Raw genomic sequence first — 15,875 nt, 5'->3', positions numbered from 1 at the left:
CTTTTTAGTGGATCCCCTCATTTCCATATCAGATTCTGTTAAAACTATTTTACAAATATTTTGTAACTTGTAATTGATTTGTAATCATTGTTATCACATTTCATTTGTTTCTGTCTATATTTATAATGTATGTTTGATTTGTATTTGCTTGTAATGTTGATAATGGAAATGGAAAATAAACTTGAACTTGAATGAGCGCTGTGCATTTTTGTAAAGCTCGCAGAAATCTGTTTGCGCAGAAATGCGCAAACAGATTTGACACGCTGTGTCAAGGGGGAAGGGCGAAATTAAACTTGCTTTGTGAAACATTTCTCATCCATTTCCCCTGCACTTTTAGTCAATTGAAATAAAACGGATACATTCAAGCATTTTGTAACAATTTTGCCACCCAAATTGAAATTTTAACACTTAGTAAGCACAACCTTTACCCTATTTGTGCCAGCTGGATCTGAGGACATAACTGAATCTGAACAAAAGTTCATATCAGACATCTCCAGCATTTTTATCATTGAAAGTGGGTTTACATTTCATTTTTCATTTAATACTTGTTTCTCCACGCTTTTCCCAAGCTTGGCAATGATTAGCAAAATGAAAATCAAGCTTAAGCCATTCCTCGTAAATCATAGCTCAGTGTAAAGCAAATATCGTCACGATGGCCTCGGTGTGTGGGGAGTGGGGCGAGGCGAAATGCACTCTTTGAAGTGTTTATTGGCACGGAAACAGGTAAAAAAAGGTTAAAAGATATCTTCAAATCAGTTTTACTAGCTAAATTCCACCTTTTCTTCATGTTTAAGTTGTACTTTTATTCGCAGTACTATTTCAAAGTTCTGCGCAAATCATTTTCCACTAATTTTTCAAAAGTAAGTGGTGCTCACTCAAGCGGAAATATTTTTCGACAGTTATATCGTCATTTGCTTTAATGGATCTGTACTAATGTTAAAATGTGGAAGAATCCTCAGGATAATACAAATGTAAAATATACAGGATTTTTTTTCAAAGTGGAAACTTTTTTGATACGCACTGTATACATATCAAGTAGTCCATTACCATTAATTGAGACTATAACTTCACAGTTTGCAGAGTTACCAGACCGGTCTGTTGCAATGTATGGAATTGTAGTGGAACCTTCATTAAAACGAAATCCCCGTCCTACGTGATCAACGACTCTAAATTAGGAGAAAGCAGTAAAAGACAACTTAATAAAATAAATTATCTGATCAGAGATTGAAGCAAGGGGAGGGGCTGTTTAGTGAAGAAAATTATGTTGAACAATATTGATATCAATTATATAATTTGGGTCTTGAAAAAGATGTTGCCACATAGTTTGCTTTTTTTTAGTTTTTTTCGGAAATTATCGATTTACCCCCTTGTCCTATCCATAAAGGCTTCTGACATGGTAGTCTCAAGCCACACCCAGTCCTCTCTTTAAAGATGAATGGGACATGTATAATGAATTTCTCTTTCAGGGTTCATTTCTCGATTAAAACCATTTTGATCCATGCCCTTGCATACTCCATGTTTCAGTCACTTCATTTGGGTATAGTATGTATCAGTCATTGATCATCCATCATATCTTGTTTAAATTGAATAATCTTGAAGGAATTTCAAGTGACATATGCTTCTTTGTATTTGGCTATATTTATCAAAATCAACCTAATGCTCAGACGAATGAGACATTTAAATAGGGTTACAACTCCCCTAATTGGTCAAAGTAAATTTTACAATGCAATCTTACTTGATGACCGTGGCGTTTCCTGAATTGTCAGTAGCTGTAATCTCATCATAAACCACTATTGCACTGGTCATTTTCTTCTCGGCGTTTTCGTAAACGTACATCGGACATGTATTGTCAAACATCGGAGCCTGTACGTCTGTAAGAAGCCGAAAAATAATAATAATTGGAAAGAGCGGATATTTATTTAGGTAACGTCAAAGACCTTAGTGTTTCCCCCGATTTCTTTTAAATAGGGAACATATTAGATAGGTGGTGCGAGTTAAAGACGTTATCTATGTTAATATACTATATTTGTTGCATTTCTAATAGGCCTAACGATTAGATTGTATCTTTAAGAGTATTGAAAATAAGTTAAGAATTGTGAACATGTTAAGCCAGCAGGTAATAAAATTGGAATCTTCTTTCGATGTTATTGGGGGAAAAATCGAAAGATTAATCTCATTTCAGATCACTGCAACTTATGGTTGCCATAACGAGGGGGCTTCCAAAGAAGAATAAACATGTTTTGTTAGGTATACTATTGTCTGTCATCAAAAGAAGAACAATTTAACTATCTCTTTCAATTGGTTATGCAATGAGACACATGCTTTGCTATGTCCTTGCATACATTATCTTTTGTTAGGAATTACCATAGAAAACAGCAACCAAGCTGAATTGGTTTAGTTTATAAAATGGAAGAAAAGGGGACTTTAAAATTTCATTAGTCACCTTCGCAAACAACATTTCTTTGATCATTCCAAGTTCCATCTGCCGTGCACACTTTGGAGTAGGGGCCATACATACGGAATCCACTATCACACTGAAAGTTACACTCCGTGTCAAAGGTGACAGGATCGGGAAGAGTACAGATGTCAGGGGTCACACTTCCATACTTGAGATTGAGGTTTGCTGGGCAGGTAACGATTACTGTAAACGAATATTAGTAATATAGCGAATATGCAGTAATGGTAAGTTTGGTGATAATCATAAAATCTCGAGAAAAAGATCACATTACAAATCTTAGAATAATAATACAATTAAAAGGGTCTAAATGAAATATTATAAAACAATGACAAGACTAGTTAGACTAGTTTATGAATAAGTTAAGTCGGAGAGAAACAGCACAGAAAACCTTCCATTGTTTGATATTGCTACTTAGGGGGTTGAAAATAATAAAAAACTATGGGAAATAAATGTTTTACTGAAGAGAGAGAATAAAACAGAACAAATGGAGATGAGGAAGAGGAAATAAACTCGGAAGACACAGAAGCATCACAAAACTTAACCCGATGAAGTCTGGGAGTGCGCTGATTTATTAAAAGGGCTCCTTTGCCACATCAGAACTCATTCATTTCTACAACTTACATATTTATATTTCAAATTAAGCAATATCAACCAATCAAAATAAAACAGACTTGAGGAGCCAACTTAAGGTGTAGGATACTAATTCATTCAAATAACCAATAAGAGATAGAGGATGGAGATGAATGACATGTTGGGATAATTATAAAATAGGAATAAATAAATAATCTAATGTCATAATGCAATGAATGAACACATATGAAGAAGAAATTAAGGAATGACAAGAGAAGCAGGTTGAAAGTTAAATGGAAATGGATGACAACAAAAGCATCAAGAATGTAAACAAAGCTGAACTAAATACCATAGCTGAAACTGACATGACTGAATCATAATAGGATTTAGTTAAGAAGGTGAAGTTTTCCACATTTTTTTCATAATATTAGGTATTTGAATTCTGAAAATTTATTGGTTTCCTTATATTATAATTAAACCAAAATAATGTCAGAATAGCAGTCCTAGGTAGGTTACACTACCATTTTGCTCAAGGGCCACAGCAGCATACAATGAAAAATCAGTCTTTGCTATCAGGATGACGAAACAGGAAGAAAGTAAGGTGAAGCTTTCCATATTTTTTCATAATGTTAGGTAATTGAAAATTTAAAAGATCTTACTATCACAAAGTGGTTCCGGGTCACTCCAGCTTGTATTGGCCAGGCATGACCTCATGACGACACTCTCACTGTTACTCGATCGATAGCCGTCGTCGCATGCAAATTCGCATTGGTCTTGATACTGTGCAACGATTGGCGGACAGCCTGACACGTGACCATTGAGGATATCAGGCACGGGACAGGTTACAGCTACAGAAAGAAAAAGACAGTGAGCAAGCAGAATAACATTGGGTAGAGCGTTGCATATCCTAATTCATGTAATTAGTAATGGTTGCCGAAAATTTGGTCGTGAAAAATATTCTCTTCGAGTTTCCCATTGCCGTGCAGAGAGTAGAGAGCACATTAAAGTCTGATTGTTTTGTTTTCTATTGTCATTTAAGGAGAATCAATTTATATATCCAGGCAATAAAAGAAGTATGGATAATGACATTAATACTGAATATCTATGGTACATCAAGAAATATTCCTAGGGCGGGGTAATAGAACATTAATGCTTGTATTACAGGGTATTCTAGGTAAACAATTTGATTTTGAGTGGGTTCTTCCGACAAATACACTGAGACGTCCCGTCTCGATTTTGGTAACTCCCTTTTGTTCAATCTACCCTAGAATCAGTTAGTCAAAGTTCAGAAACTTCAAAATGCTACCGCTCACATTGCTTCTCTATCAACCAGGCGCAATCACATTACTCCTATTTTAAGATCCTTACATTGGCTCCCTGTAAAACAACGTACTAGTATTATGTTCAGGATTTTGTTGTTAACTTTCCATTATGTCAATGGCTCTTCTCCCATTGCCTCATTGCACTGATCAATAGTTATACCCCTTCAAGATCATTGCGTTCCTCCTCTTCCAGTTCTCTCGTTACCCCCAATAGTTTTCAAAACCTGGGGGAAAGATCATTTGTTCACTCATCCTCCAAGTTATGGAATAGCCTCCCTGGAAACATTAAACAGTACTTGACCATTGAAACTTTCAAACAATACCTTAAAACATTTCTCTTCAATTCTTCATAATTTGTTTTTTAATTTGTTGAAAACCGCCTTGAGCACTCTACAGATTGGATTTGCCGCGATATAAGTCTAATTTTTATTATTATGATTATTAACCTTGAACAGTTACATCATTTATTCTGAGTCTCACCATCACATTCTGCCCGTGTCCCGTTCCAGTAGCCTACCGTACTGGTATCGGATGATCGTAAGCAATATCGCTCAGTTGTGACATTGCCGTCTGCTATGATATAACCCATGTCACACATGATCAGACAGCTAGACCCGTAGACTGCGCCTCCTTCACATGACCCTTGACCCAAGTTCAGTGTGACGTCACCGTTCGAAGGCGCGTAGAGAGGCGGGCAGCGTGTTACTTGAAAAGAAACAGATATATTCTTAAGAAAATTTCACATAAACTTTGATCAGTTACTCATGGTCAAGATAGGGGAGGATCCAAAGAATAGAATGTATGTCGATCATTTCAACAAAATGAGAGAAGTTGACAGGATCCCGATCGCGATAAAAATGGCATGGAGTCGACCGGGTTGACTAGGATATGTCGAAAACTCACAGTCAACTGAAGTTGTGTGTTTTTTCTGTGACAATTCTTGAATAAACAAGTACCATTAACTGGGTCCCGTAACGCAAAGGATAGCGATTAATCGTAAGCTTGATTGTTACGATTGATTGTACATTGTAGTCTATGCAATCAATCGTAGAAAATCGTTCTACGATCATTGCTAAGTTTTGTGTTACGGGCCCCTGATTTTTCTGACTTTCGTTGATATGACTCAATCTGATTTGAATCACTAACATTCAACATTATTATTGTTCACGCATAGTCAGAGCTCACAGATCCTAAAAATTGTAAGTTATGATATCATTAACATTTTCTGTTAGTAACTTACTGATATATGATTTTCTTTATCAGTTTGACTAGAAGAGCTTTTGAGTTGTGTTTATTTCACTTTTAGTGTTTCATAATGATTCATGCATATAAGTATGTTATAGGTATTTATTATCACCAGGGCCTCGTGTAAGTCAGTTTACGTAAATGAAGGGGCTACCCTAGTAAAAGAAACTGATATGAATGAATGAATAAATAAATAATGATGGTGTTCAGGTAAATTATATGTTTTTGTGTGAAGTGTCTCATGAAATCTTTAAACTACACTGATAGGGGTTCCCTGTTGCAATAAAACGAAATGTATAAGTGCATGGAATTTAAAGTAGGCCTATTATACCAACTTTTTTTGTTTTTCAAAGAAAGTCTTTATTCAATATTTCTCCACAACGCATATAAACAAATGCAAAATGTATGTGACACATCAAATTCAATATCATACATATACACAATACATAATTTAAATAAGCTCGATGTGCCTCGATTCATCAAGATATACAATAAACTTATTTTGTTGCATGTGTATAGTTCGTTCTATCTCATGCTGATACTTTAATTTCTTTTGAAATGATGAGAATGATAAGTTTCCTAAGAGAATGATAACTTACCTTTTACATCTATCTCAAATGAACACGTAGACGTGAAACCAGCCGCATCCGTCGCACGATAGGAAATGGTGTGCGATCCTTCATCAAAGAAAGCTGGTCTGTTATAGCTGGAGACTGGCACAAAGTCTATCGAGGCTAATGTTGCTGTAATTTGAAGACTGCCATCAGTCGCCTATTTGATACCAAGGAAAAATCGTGATTTCTCTTCATTCAAATCAAAACTGATTTCAAAGGAGTGATAATAGAAAGTATAGGATCATATTCTATCGATGATCATTAATTCGGTGAATTTATTTTTTTCACGAATCTAGAAAACATCACCCTTCTTTTCTACATAAGAAATACTTTTATCATGTAGATAATGTGGTGCATTCTTTGAATGAGTTACACCTGCTTTAATTGAAATTCGTTTTACGAGATATTACGCCGTTTTGTTTTTTTTTTTGCTTAGAAGGAAAACATCTGAACTTCTGTATCCCCAAAGGTTTTAAGACATCAATGAAATTAACAGAATTACTCTTCTTCAACCATGGGAGTTAACGTTACGAAATTGATAAATTAATAGTAGATTGGTGTTGCACATTTTAACACTAACCCTTTGGTGTGTAAAGTCCAGCGCACCGTATGCGATCCGATGCGACGCGATATTTTAATAAATCCCATTTTACCATAAATGTGAAAGTTCCACGAAGTAAAATATCTTATTTGAAGTTCGGCATAATGTTAGGAATAATAAAATCATAATTTCGCTTTGCGGCAAGCTCTGTGGTCGGAGTAAAGTCTAAATCGGCTTATAGTCACAGCCGATGATGACGTGATTACGATTTGGATTTGAAGTAAATTGTTTTTATTCCTACAGGGAGGCACGCACAAGACTGAATTACGATTTCAGTAGTCCTACTCCTTTTCTTAACTCTGATCGCTAAGATTTTATTGGTTGGAATGTCCATATCTTATTTCTTTGAAATTCGGATCGCATCGAATTGCATAATGTGTGCCGGGCTTAAAGCACTACTAAATTATCTAGCAGGAAAAGTTGCGTCTGAACGCAACTCAAAAAACGAAGCGCAAGTAAATAACACGTGCGTTTCATTGGTTGAATTTCAGGTTGCGTTTGATTTTTTTTAGTTTTGTTTGATCATAACTTTCTGAAACCAGCCCCTGGTCTTTACCTTTACAGGTTCCCAGTCTTCCCAGTGAAGCTCAGCTTTTGCTTGGCCCTCTTGTGCAAATATCACCCGGTCAGCCGGACACTCTAGATATGGTGGCGTTACATCTGTATAGAAAGTGAAATAATGTAGCACATACATCATGAATACTATAGGTGATACGCATTTTTGTTATTGGTCCAAAATTCATTGTGCTCATATGACTAATTCCCACTATGGCATCATTTAAATAAATTTGCCATGTATCAACTGCCAAAGTTCATTTTACAATTTGTTTTAATACAATGATAATGATTATACTTGCTTATACAGCGCGTGACACTTTATCAGATGTCCCTTATATAAGCGCGCTACTGTAATGCAGCATAATTACGTTGGCTTTAGAAGAGCAGCTAATAAAATGTATCATCCCTCCAAGTTGATTATCTAAAAATTTTGGAAAATACTTAAGTCTTCATAAACAAGATGACAGTGGGCACCATTATCGAACCTCTGTTGCAATATACCCCCCCCCCCCCCCCAGTTTGCTTGGAATCGTTTATAATGTTAAGGTTTTTTTGTCTGACATCACTAGAAATAAAATGGTACCAATAAAAACCATTTAGAGCTCTAATAATTGATCCTTCTATTGAATTTTCTAGATCTAATTATAGATACACAACAAAATATTTCATAGGATAATACTTCTCTGCCCATTTAAGAAATACCTTTTGCTTAAATTCAACTCAAGAAATCAGTGATGTGGGTGCTAGAACGCATTATAAAGCAAAACATTTTCGCGCGCCTTATTTGTGCAGAAACGCCCTTATGCAATACACTTTTAAGCGTGCTGCTATATAAGGCGTTTGTGCGCGCATGTGATGCATGAAAATGTAATGTTTATGGACGTTCTTGCACCGATACGAACTAAGTTTGATCGCGAGTCGTTCTTCAACAGCCCAAAAGTGGGCTCAATTTTACACTTACCAATGCAGCTTTGGGCAATGCCATCCCATTCCCCATCAGCTTGACAACGTCTAGAGATAGCACCCTGAGCTGTGTAACCCAAGTTACACAAAACGTTGCACATGGTTCCATAATCCTGCTTGTTGGACACACTGGTCTCATCTCCGTCTAGCCGACAGGAGTCAACGTATCCATTTGCTGGTACATCGAGGGGATCACACTGAACAACTGAAAGAGACAATACCAGTGAATACGTTGTAAAGTTTGAATCTCTTTTAAATTACTTTACGTTTACTCACAAATCGAGTCTATGCAATAGGCTTTTTTATGTCCATGATCAAGTTGTTGATTAGTTCACCAGTTATTAGTCTGTATGCCAAACGTACCGGGATCTTATTTTTAAGCACCTTTACTGAAAAGTAATGAACATCCTTAGAAGCGTTTTGACATGCCAATACCAGTGCACCAGTATTTAAGCGAATGTTTTTTTTTTATCTAGCAGTATCTAATTGATGAATTATATCTATTTGTTTTTCTACAATAGAACAACAGATAAAGCATTGTGGAGCGTTGTGGCCCAGTGGAATAATCTCCAGACTTTCGGAAACAGAGGGTCGTGGGTTTGAATCCCAGCCATGGCGTAATTTCTTTCAGCAAGAAACTGATCCACAATGTGCTGCACTCAACCCAGGTGAGGTAAAAGGGTACCGGTAGGAAGTAATTCCTCAAGAAGCTGTGTGCGCTCTGAACGCCTTGCTTAGCCGGGTAATATAGGAGCGCCTTGAGCACCTAACAAGGTGGATATGTGCGCAATATAAATACTCTATATTATATTATTATATTATAAAGTTACATGTAAACAATATTTAGACATGTACAGAAAGTGAATGGAAGAAACTCAGAATGGTAATGGCCATAAAGAAATAACCTCGTAATACTGAATTTCAAATATATTTGTACATACAATATAACATATTTACAATCATTTTTTCTTTTTCAAAGAAAGTCTTTATTCAATATTTCTCCACAACGCATATAAACAAATGCAAAATGTATGTGATACATCAAATTCAATGTGCCTCGATTCATCAAGATATACAATAAACTTATTTTGTTGCATGTGCATAGTTCGTTCTATCTCATGCTGATACTTTACAATTATGATGGAAACTTCTTACCAGTACAGGAGACAGGACCACCACTCCACACACCGCTACCATCTCCGTCATCGAGGCAAGTTCGATAAATGGACTCAGACGGGAGATAGCCAACGTCACATGAAAACCTGCAGACTGTTCCATAATTCTCGTTCTCATTTGGACATCCACTCTTTATGCCGTGAGAAGGACTGGGTATATCGCTGCTAATGCATGTCACAACTAACACAAAAATAACAGGGAATGATTTTCAATAGATATTTATAAGTTTTGTCAAGAAATGGTGAACCACTTTCTGTAAATCTTAGATTATCTTGTTCAAAGGGAAATGTATGGAAGGCATAACTCCAAGTATTAAGGCCACCGCACACCTTACGGCTGTTCGAGATCCGATTTTGAAACAAATCGCATTTTGCTCATTTTCTGAAAATGTGAATGGAACATATCATTTTATTTGAGGTTAAAATTGATTGAAAGAATACTAATGTAACCATTTTGAAAGATTACAAGCCTTAATTTTGGAGTAAAGGCCAAATGAGTTTCAAATCCTAGCCAATCGTACGACGTCATTACGACTAGATATTAAATTCGCTTTTATTCTGAGAAGGATGATTATCATCCTCAGAATAAAATAGTCACAGATTTGAATAAAGGTATTCGTATGGTGATTGAGAACATTATGCAGTAAGATATTCCATGTCTCAATATTAGCATCGAATTCTACTTCGTTTTATTCCAAAATCTGGTCGCAGACCAATCGTAAGGTGTGCGGTCGCCTTTAGTCACCATGTCGATATGTCGATACGTTTAAGAAGTCAAGTACCACAGGGAACCAAACTTGGACCAATCGTATTCCTAATCATTACCAACTATGCGTTGCATGATTTTGATTTATCGTATTAGAAATACGTTGATGATGTTACCGTTATTGGCAGGGGATTTGGAACTGACCAACCTTTAAGACAGACCTTTAAGGAATTGAACTCTTTACGATTTAGCGTGAAAGATCCATGTCGAACGTCATGTTGCAAGCTTACCAGGTGAGGAATACCCTCCCTTACAAACTTACCTTCGCATACTGGGGATTGTTGTTGCCACTCTCCGCTCAATCCACAGGTTAATACGTCTGTTCCATACAGATTGTAGCCAACGTCACATTCAAATCCACACTCCTCCCCTACCTCAACCTCGCCCTGATCTGCGCAAGTTGTATTCATGTCATATTGCATCCCGTCGTCCAAAGAAGGAACATCACACATTTTAACTGTTGAGAAGGTTTACAATAATTATATAGGTGACGCAATGGGATGAGGGAGGGGGGAACAGTGCTGTCGATCGGTGTTCATAGATAGAGGACGACAGTGCGTAAAGGGCAAAACTAAGAATTGCGAGCGAGTAGAATTGTTAACCTTTTTGTAACAAAAATTTTAATTTTGTGATATATTACGACATATTTTGATAATGGAGATAAATGAATTAATCATGATTTGAACATAATAGGCCTATATATTTCATACCTATCCGGTGCTTCCAAAATATTATAGAAGTCAGAATTTTATCGATGACTACTTTGTATTACAACTAGGAACCACTTTTACCTCCACTAATTGAATTAGTCAAAATCAGTCACAATTGTTTTTGATAATAATTTGATATGACTAACATCAATCATGTTAATAGGGTAATAAATAATTATTCCCATTGCCAAAGCAAAATTTCTAAAATGCTAATATCAACAATATGAATGATTATGATGATGATAATGATGATTTGGAATTCATACCTGTACATGTAGGTTGTGTACCCTCCCACCATGCATCTTCACTTCCGGGTTGAGCGTTGCACCTCAAGACATTGTTATCAATGTAGTAACCTGCATTGCATGTGAAGTAGCACGATGATCCATAACTTCGCTGGCAAGGCTGTCCCCCTGCATAATCGCCATTTTCGGGCGCATCCACATCCGGGCATTCCAAAACTGAAAGTCACATAAATGAGGTATATAATGTATTGTGACGCAACGACTGGCGCAGACCTTTGACTTAAAGTTGTACCTTAGCTTATACTTGTACACCATGGCATAGGCCCTATACGAATCCTGTTGATCCATATAGTGCCCCCTAACACACACACACACACACCCGCACCCAAGTACACACATCTCTCCCAGAAATGCTCCTACCACAATCACACACACACCCTCTCTCGTAAACAGAGTATGGTTCCTCGGAAACTTTTCATCAGACAAACTATCAGATATGACAATTATCCTTAAATTTGATTAGCTGAGAAACTACATTACTACGGTAACTGTTGGATGAAACATGGCTGGGTCAATAAAACCTCCGACAAGTATTTCCATGAGACATACGCTCTCTAGATGGATTTAAAAACTATTTTCATCTTCAGGTAATGTATCTTGGCAACCAAGTCACGTGTAAAGAGGTTTGGCGAGGAATGAGCTTGATAAATTAATGAGCCTAATTATTATCTGATTAGTATGTTCTTTTTGTCACGTAGAAACAAGTAATTTATCAAACTCAAAGTTACATTATTTTCAATTGGATGATAACAATCAAATCTTCGAAAATATAGTTAAGCGGTTTATGAAGCAGAACAGTGTCTGAATTAATCAAGAATCACTAATCTGGAACAGTTTCAACACTTCCAAACCAGAAACCGGACACTGGTTATAGCCCTGACTATGCGACGGGGATGAATACCTACCCACACAAATTGGCGCACTATCCGTCCATTCTCCCGCGTTGTCGACCTTCTGGCAAGTTATAGAGTCTGTCCCGTCTAGTCGATACCCAGTGGTACAGGCAAAGGAACACTCAGACCCTCGAATGTTTCCATTCGGGCAGCTGACGAGGAGACCCGGGTAAATGGGAACGCTTCTGCACATAATTACTATGTAAATGACAGAAAGTAAGGCGTTCCTGACACTTTTAAAGCTATAATGAAACTTAAGCTGATCTTTAAAGGGATCTACATGTAGGTTTACGTTACAAACACGAAAGATTTTCAACTAAACTTCTTTGCACAGACCCAACGCTGTTCGCACTCATGGGATTTGCTAGCTTGACCATGTGAATGTCAGTGTGTGGGACCTTTGATTAGATGGAAAAATAATACACGCAATGTCCCATTCTCGATCCCAAACACTCTGTTCAAGTTCAAATGTATCTTTCTCTCTCAGACATATTTTATCTTCTAATGAAAATGGGTTTATTCCCGTTAATAACAGTAGACTCAAACATTCGAGGAGCAATAAAGTAAAAAGGGAACTGTGTGGTTTTCCTTTTTAGAACGATATTCAACTGACCTATGGGGCATAATTCCCCAACTAACATTCTGGCACTTTCTTTAAAATTGAATATATCCTACCTTGAACAGCTATGGTGAAAGTGCAAGTCGAGAACATGTCCGAACTGTCAGTAGCGGTGTACTCGATCACGTGGTAGTTCTGAGTAAATCTTGAGCCAGGTGGCAATCCCTGTGTTTGAACGACAACCACTTCTTCGCCGGAATTGTCAGAAGCAGTTGGAACATCCCAAGTTACAACCGCCGTAGTCTCCAGATCACCTGCATATACGATCTGTGACGATGGACATGTGTCGAAATCAGGAGCAGACGAGTCTGAGTCCATGGCAAGAAAACAGTCATAACGAGTGGAATTAGATTGAGATCAATTTCAAAGAAAAAAAAATTGTGTTTGTGTTAACATACCTTCATCTCACATGAGTGATGTTTCTTATACCTTAGTCGCATTTCCCCCTACGGCCGCCGTTAGGCGAGTCGAAAACGGCAGTTTTAACATTTTTGTACCAGCTACATATAGGTGGTTTGAATAAAAAAAGGTTGTTTTCGACTCGCCGTACGGCCATCGTAGGGGAAATGTGACTAAGGTATTTAGCTGACTAAAAGTTAAGCTCAATTGGAACGTGTTCTTTAGATGCGAAGTCACTCAAGTCAGTTACAACATAAATCTCACGAGTCTTTAGTTTAGTCGAGCGTAACTTATTTTACAGACATCTTTATAGAACAAAAACATTCCGGCGGCGGCGCCACTACAAGACTTGCTGTCTTACGCTACACCGTCACATCAAACAAAACTGAACATATGTCGAATTGAACCAATACAATAACGTAAGAGATTGGGTTATCCTGGAGTAGGGTAGGTTTCCCTTGTGACGAAACCCCTCTCACCTTGGCAGAGCGGCTGGGTCCCTGTCCACCCAGTGGTAGTGCAGATACGCTCCCGGCTTTCATTGGGTGGTATAGCGAAACCATCTTGACAGGTGAAAGTGCAGATACTCTGATGCTTGGAACCATCTGTACAGGTTACCTCGCCGTTGGTTGGAGCCACAATTTCATCAGACGGGCAGGATATTTCTAGGGGAGAAAGTTTACAAACCCTGCAACTGGGGTCATGCGCTTTGGAGTTGCCATTGGCGAGTTCTCACACCACCACGCAGGACAAATTCAAGAATACAGCATCAAATAAGTTTAACAAACTGAAAATACCCGTCAAAAGACAATGAACAGCTGGGAAGTCTTTGTCAAAAATTGGTGAGCTGGAAACGCAGTTCGTCCTGAAAATTCGTTGCTGACGAAAAATAATTGTGAATATGTTGTTTGTCCAAAGTCCAAGGCGAAACTGCTGTTTTGATCCACCAATTTTCGAGAAAGACTTCTTGGTTGTTCGTTGTCTTGAAGAGCATTTTGCAATAGATTTGTTATATATTTGAAAGCGTTCTGTATCGCGAGGTGAAAACTCGCATCTGGCGTGGGAAATACAGCGGCCACAAAGACGATGCCAACCCCGATGATTGCAGAACGCCTAATACAATGCAATCGTTTTGCTCTGTATAGAGTCGATTGCATCGGTGTGACTGGTACTGAGATTATAAAACTACATTTATCTTCTTTTTTGTTGCATTTTTAGGACCATGTGATATCCACGCGATGGGACATGATTACTATACATAGACCCTGATCATCATGCTACATGTTTCCTGTCAGTATAATGGCTTCAGATTTTAACTTACAAAAGAGAGTATCCCTTTACCGCGATTTTGTTATTGATGTTTTGAAATTTGATAATTCAGCATAGACATCTATAAACAGTGATGCAATGAACGAAATATTTGGGGGACAGATATATTGGAGGACGTATCGCGTGAAATTCATAGAACGTTGCGAGCAAAGAGACCGAGCCAAAAAATTGTATTTTTTATAACCAAAATCTACTTTTGTGATAGATTTTGACAAAATTTTCGGGAAATAATATTATATTTCACCCTTTTCTTTCCTTTTCTCTTTTGTTTTTTCTTGGTCGTGAAAAGTTTGGTTTGTAAAGTTTGAAGTTTATGCCACTGCCTATAGATTGTCCATTCTTTGCAGCTGTCTTATCGGACCGGAAAAGTAAAATAAGCTAGAGAATCAGAAAGTAGGAATCGTGCCCCTCTGCGCCCCCCCCCCCCCCCTCTCCTTCAAGTATATCGGCTTCTAAAATACAGAACAATCTCTCATTCAAATCCTTTCATAATTGTCTTGTCATTACGGTTACACGCTGGTTCTTCGAAGGTCCACTCTTCATATTCATTGCATTCCCTCGTGGCTTCAAAGTTCAGGGCATAGCCAGTACTGCAGTAGTATTTGCATTCAGAGCCAACCGAAACCCCGTTAGAACAAATGATGAATCCATTCGCCGGATGGGAGAGCGTAGGGCACCTCAGTACTGCGTGGTAGGAATAGAAAATAAAAAATGAATCATTTCATTTTATCACGTTATCGACCAAATCTTTAACACAGAGCTCAGAATTGGTTATTTTTTGTCAGGGGCCGCGGAACAGTTTTCAAAGGGGTGGGCTGACCATGCAAAAAATTACAACCATATCGTCATTTTTACGTTTGTGTAAACGGTTTTTGAAAAAGGTGGAGCTGAAGCCCCAAGCCCCCCCCCCCCTTCCGCGGCCCCTGTTTGTGATCTATGATATGGTCCTCCGATTGCTTTGATTACAGGTACACTGTGAAAAAATTGGGCAATATTTTACCCAATATTTTGCCCAACGTTGGGCCGATAGTCAACCCTACCAACTACTGGGCAATATTTTACCCAACGTTGTTGGGGCATTAATGTGCCCAACTGTTGTGTAATATTTTGAACTACATTTTGGGGGACATTAATTTGCCCAACTTTTTAATAAAGTTATTAACCCAACATCTGGGCAAGGCCTTTAATAATCACCAAGAAAAATGGCATAATTTTACTAAGTTGTTGAGTTATTATGATCCCTCCCTGCAATCAATAATACTATTTGTTGGGCATTTTTCATTTGCTTTACACAACAAATGGTCATTACTTGACTGGGGTTTTGATGTCGATCCGGAGACCTTATCCG

General features: G+C 37.7%; 1 protein-coding gene across 1 annotated transcript in view; it reads right to left on the bottom strand.

Annotated features, from left to right (window-relative positions):
- Window positions 1-15,875, bottom strand: part of LOC121426927 (sushi, von Willebrand factor type A, EGF and pentraxin domain-containing protein 1-like) — a 64,257-nt gene that overhangs the window by 42,209 nt on the left and 6,173 nt on the right. Inside the window, exons 5-19 of the mRNA XM_041623338.1 lie at window positions 15,035-15,211; window positions 13,678-13,863; window positions 12,856-13,107; window positions 12,193-12,378; window positions 11,249-11,443; window positions 10,535-10,729; window positions 9,487-9,687; window positions 8,330-8,536; window positions 7,367-7,470; window positions 6,195-6,366; window positions 4,831-5,055; window positions 3,688-3,876; window positions 2,444-2,641; window positions 1,736-1,871; window positions 1,048-1,166 (exon numbers count right to left, since the gene is read on the bottom strand). Coding sequence (XP_041479272.1) covers window positions 1,048-1,166; window positions 1,736-1,871; window positions 2,444-2,641; window positions 3,688-3,876; window positions 4,831-5,055; window positions 6,195-6,366; window positions 7,367-7,470; window positions 8,330-8,536; window positions 9,487-9,687; window positions 10,535-10,729; window positions 11,249-11,443; window positions 12,193-12,378; window positions 12,856-13,107; window positions 13,678-13,863; window positions 15,035-15,211 — 2,742 coding nt within the window. The remainder of the gene's footprint in view (window positions 1-1,047; window positions 1,167-1,735; window positions 1,872-2,443; window positions 2,642-3,687; window positions 3,877-4,830; window positions 5,056-6,194; window positions 6,367-7,366; window positions 7,471-8,329; window positions 8,537-9,486; window positions 9,688-10,534; window positions 10,730-11,248; window positions 11,444-12,192; window positions 12,379-12,855; window positions 13,108-13,677; window positions 13,864-15,034; window positions 15,212-15,875) is intronic.

This window comes from Lytechinus variegatus, chromosome 13, assembly GCF_018143015.1.
Source record: "Lytechinus variegatus isolate NC3 chromosome 13, Lvar_3.0, whole genome shotgun sequence".
NCBI lineage: Eukaryota > Metazoa > Echinodermata > Echinoidea > Temnopleuroida > Toxopneustidae > Lytechinus > Lytechinus variegatus.
This window is presented reverse-complemented; position numbering and strand designations above follow the sequence as displayed.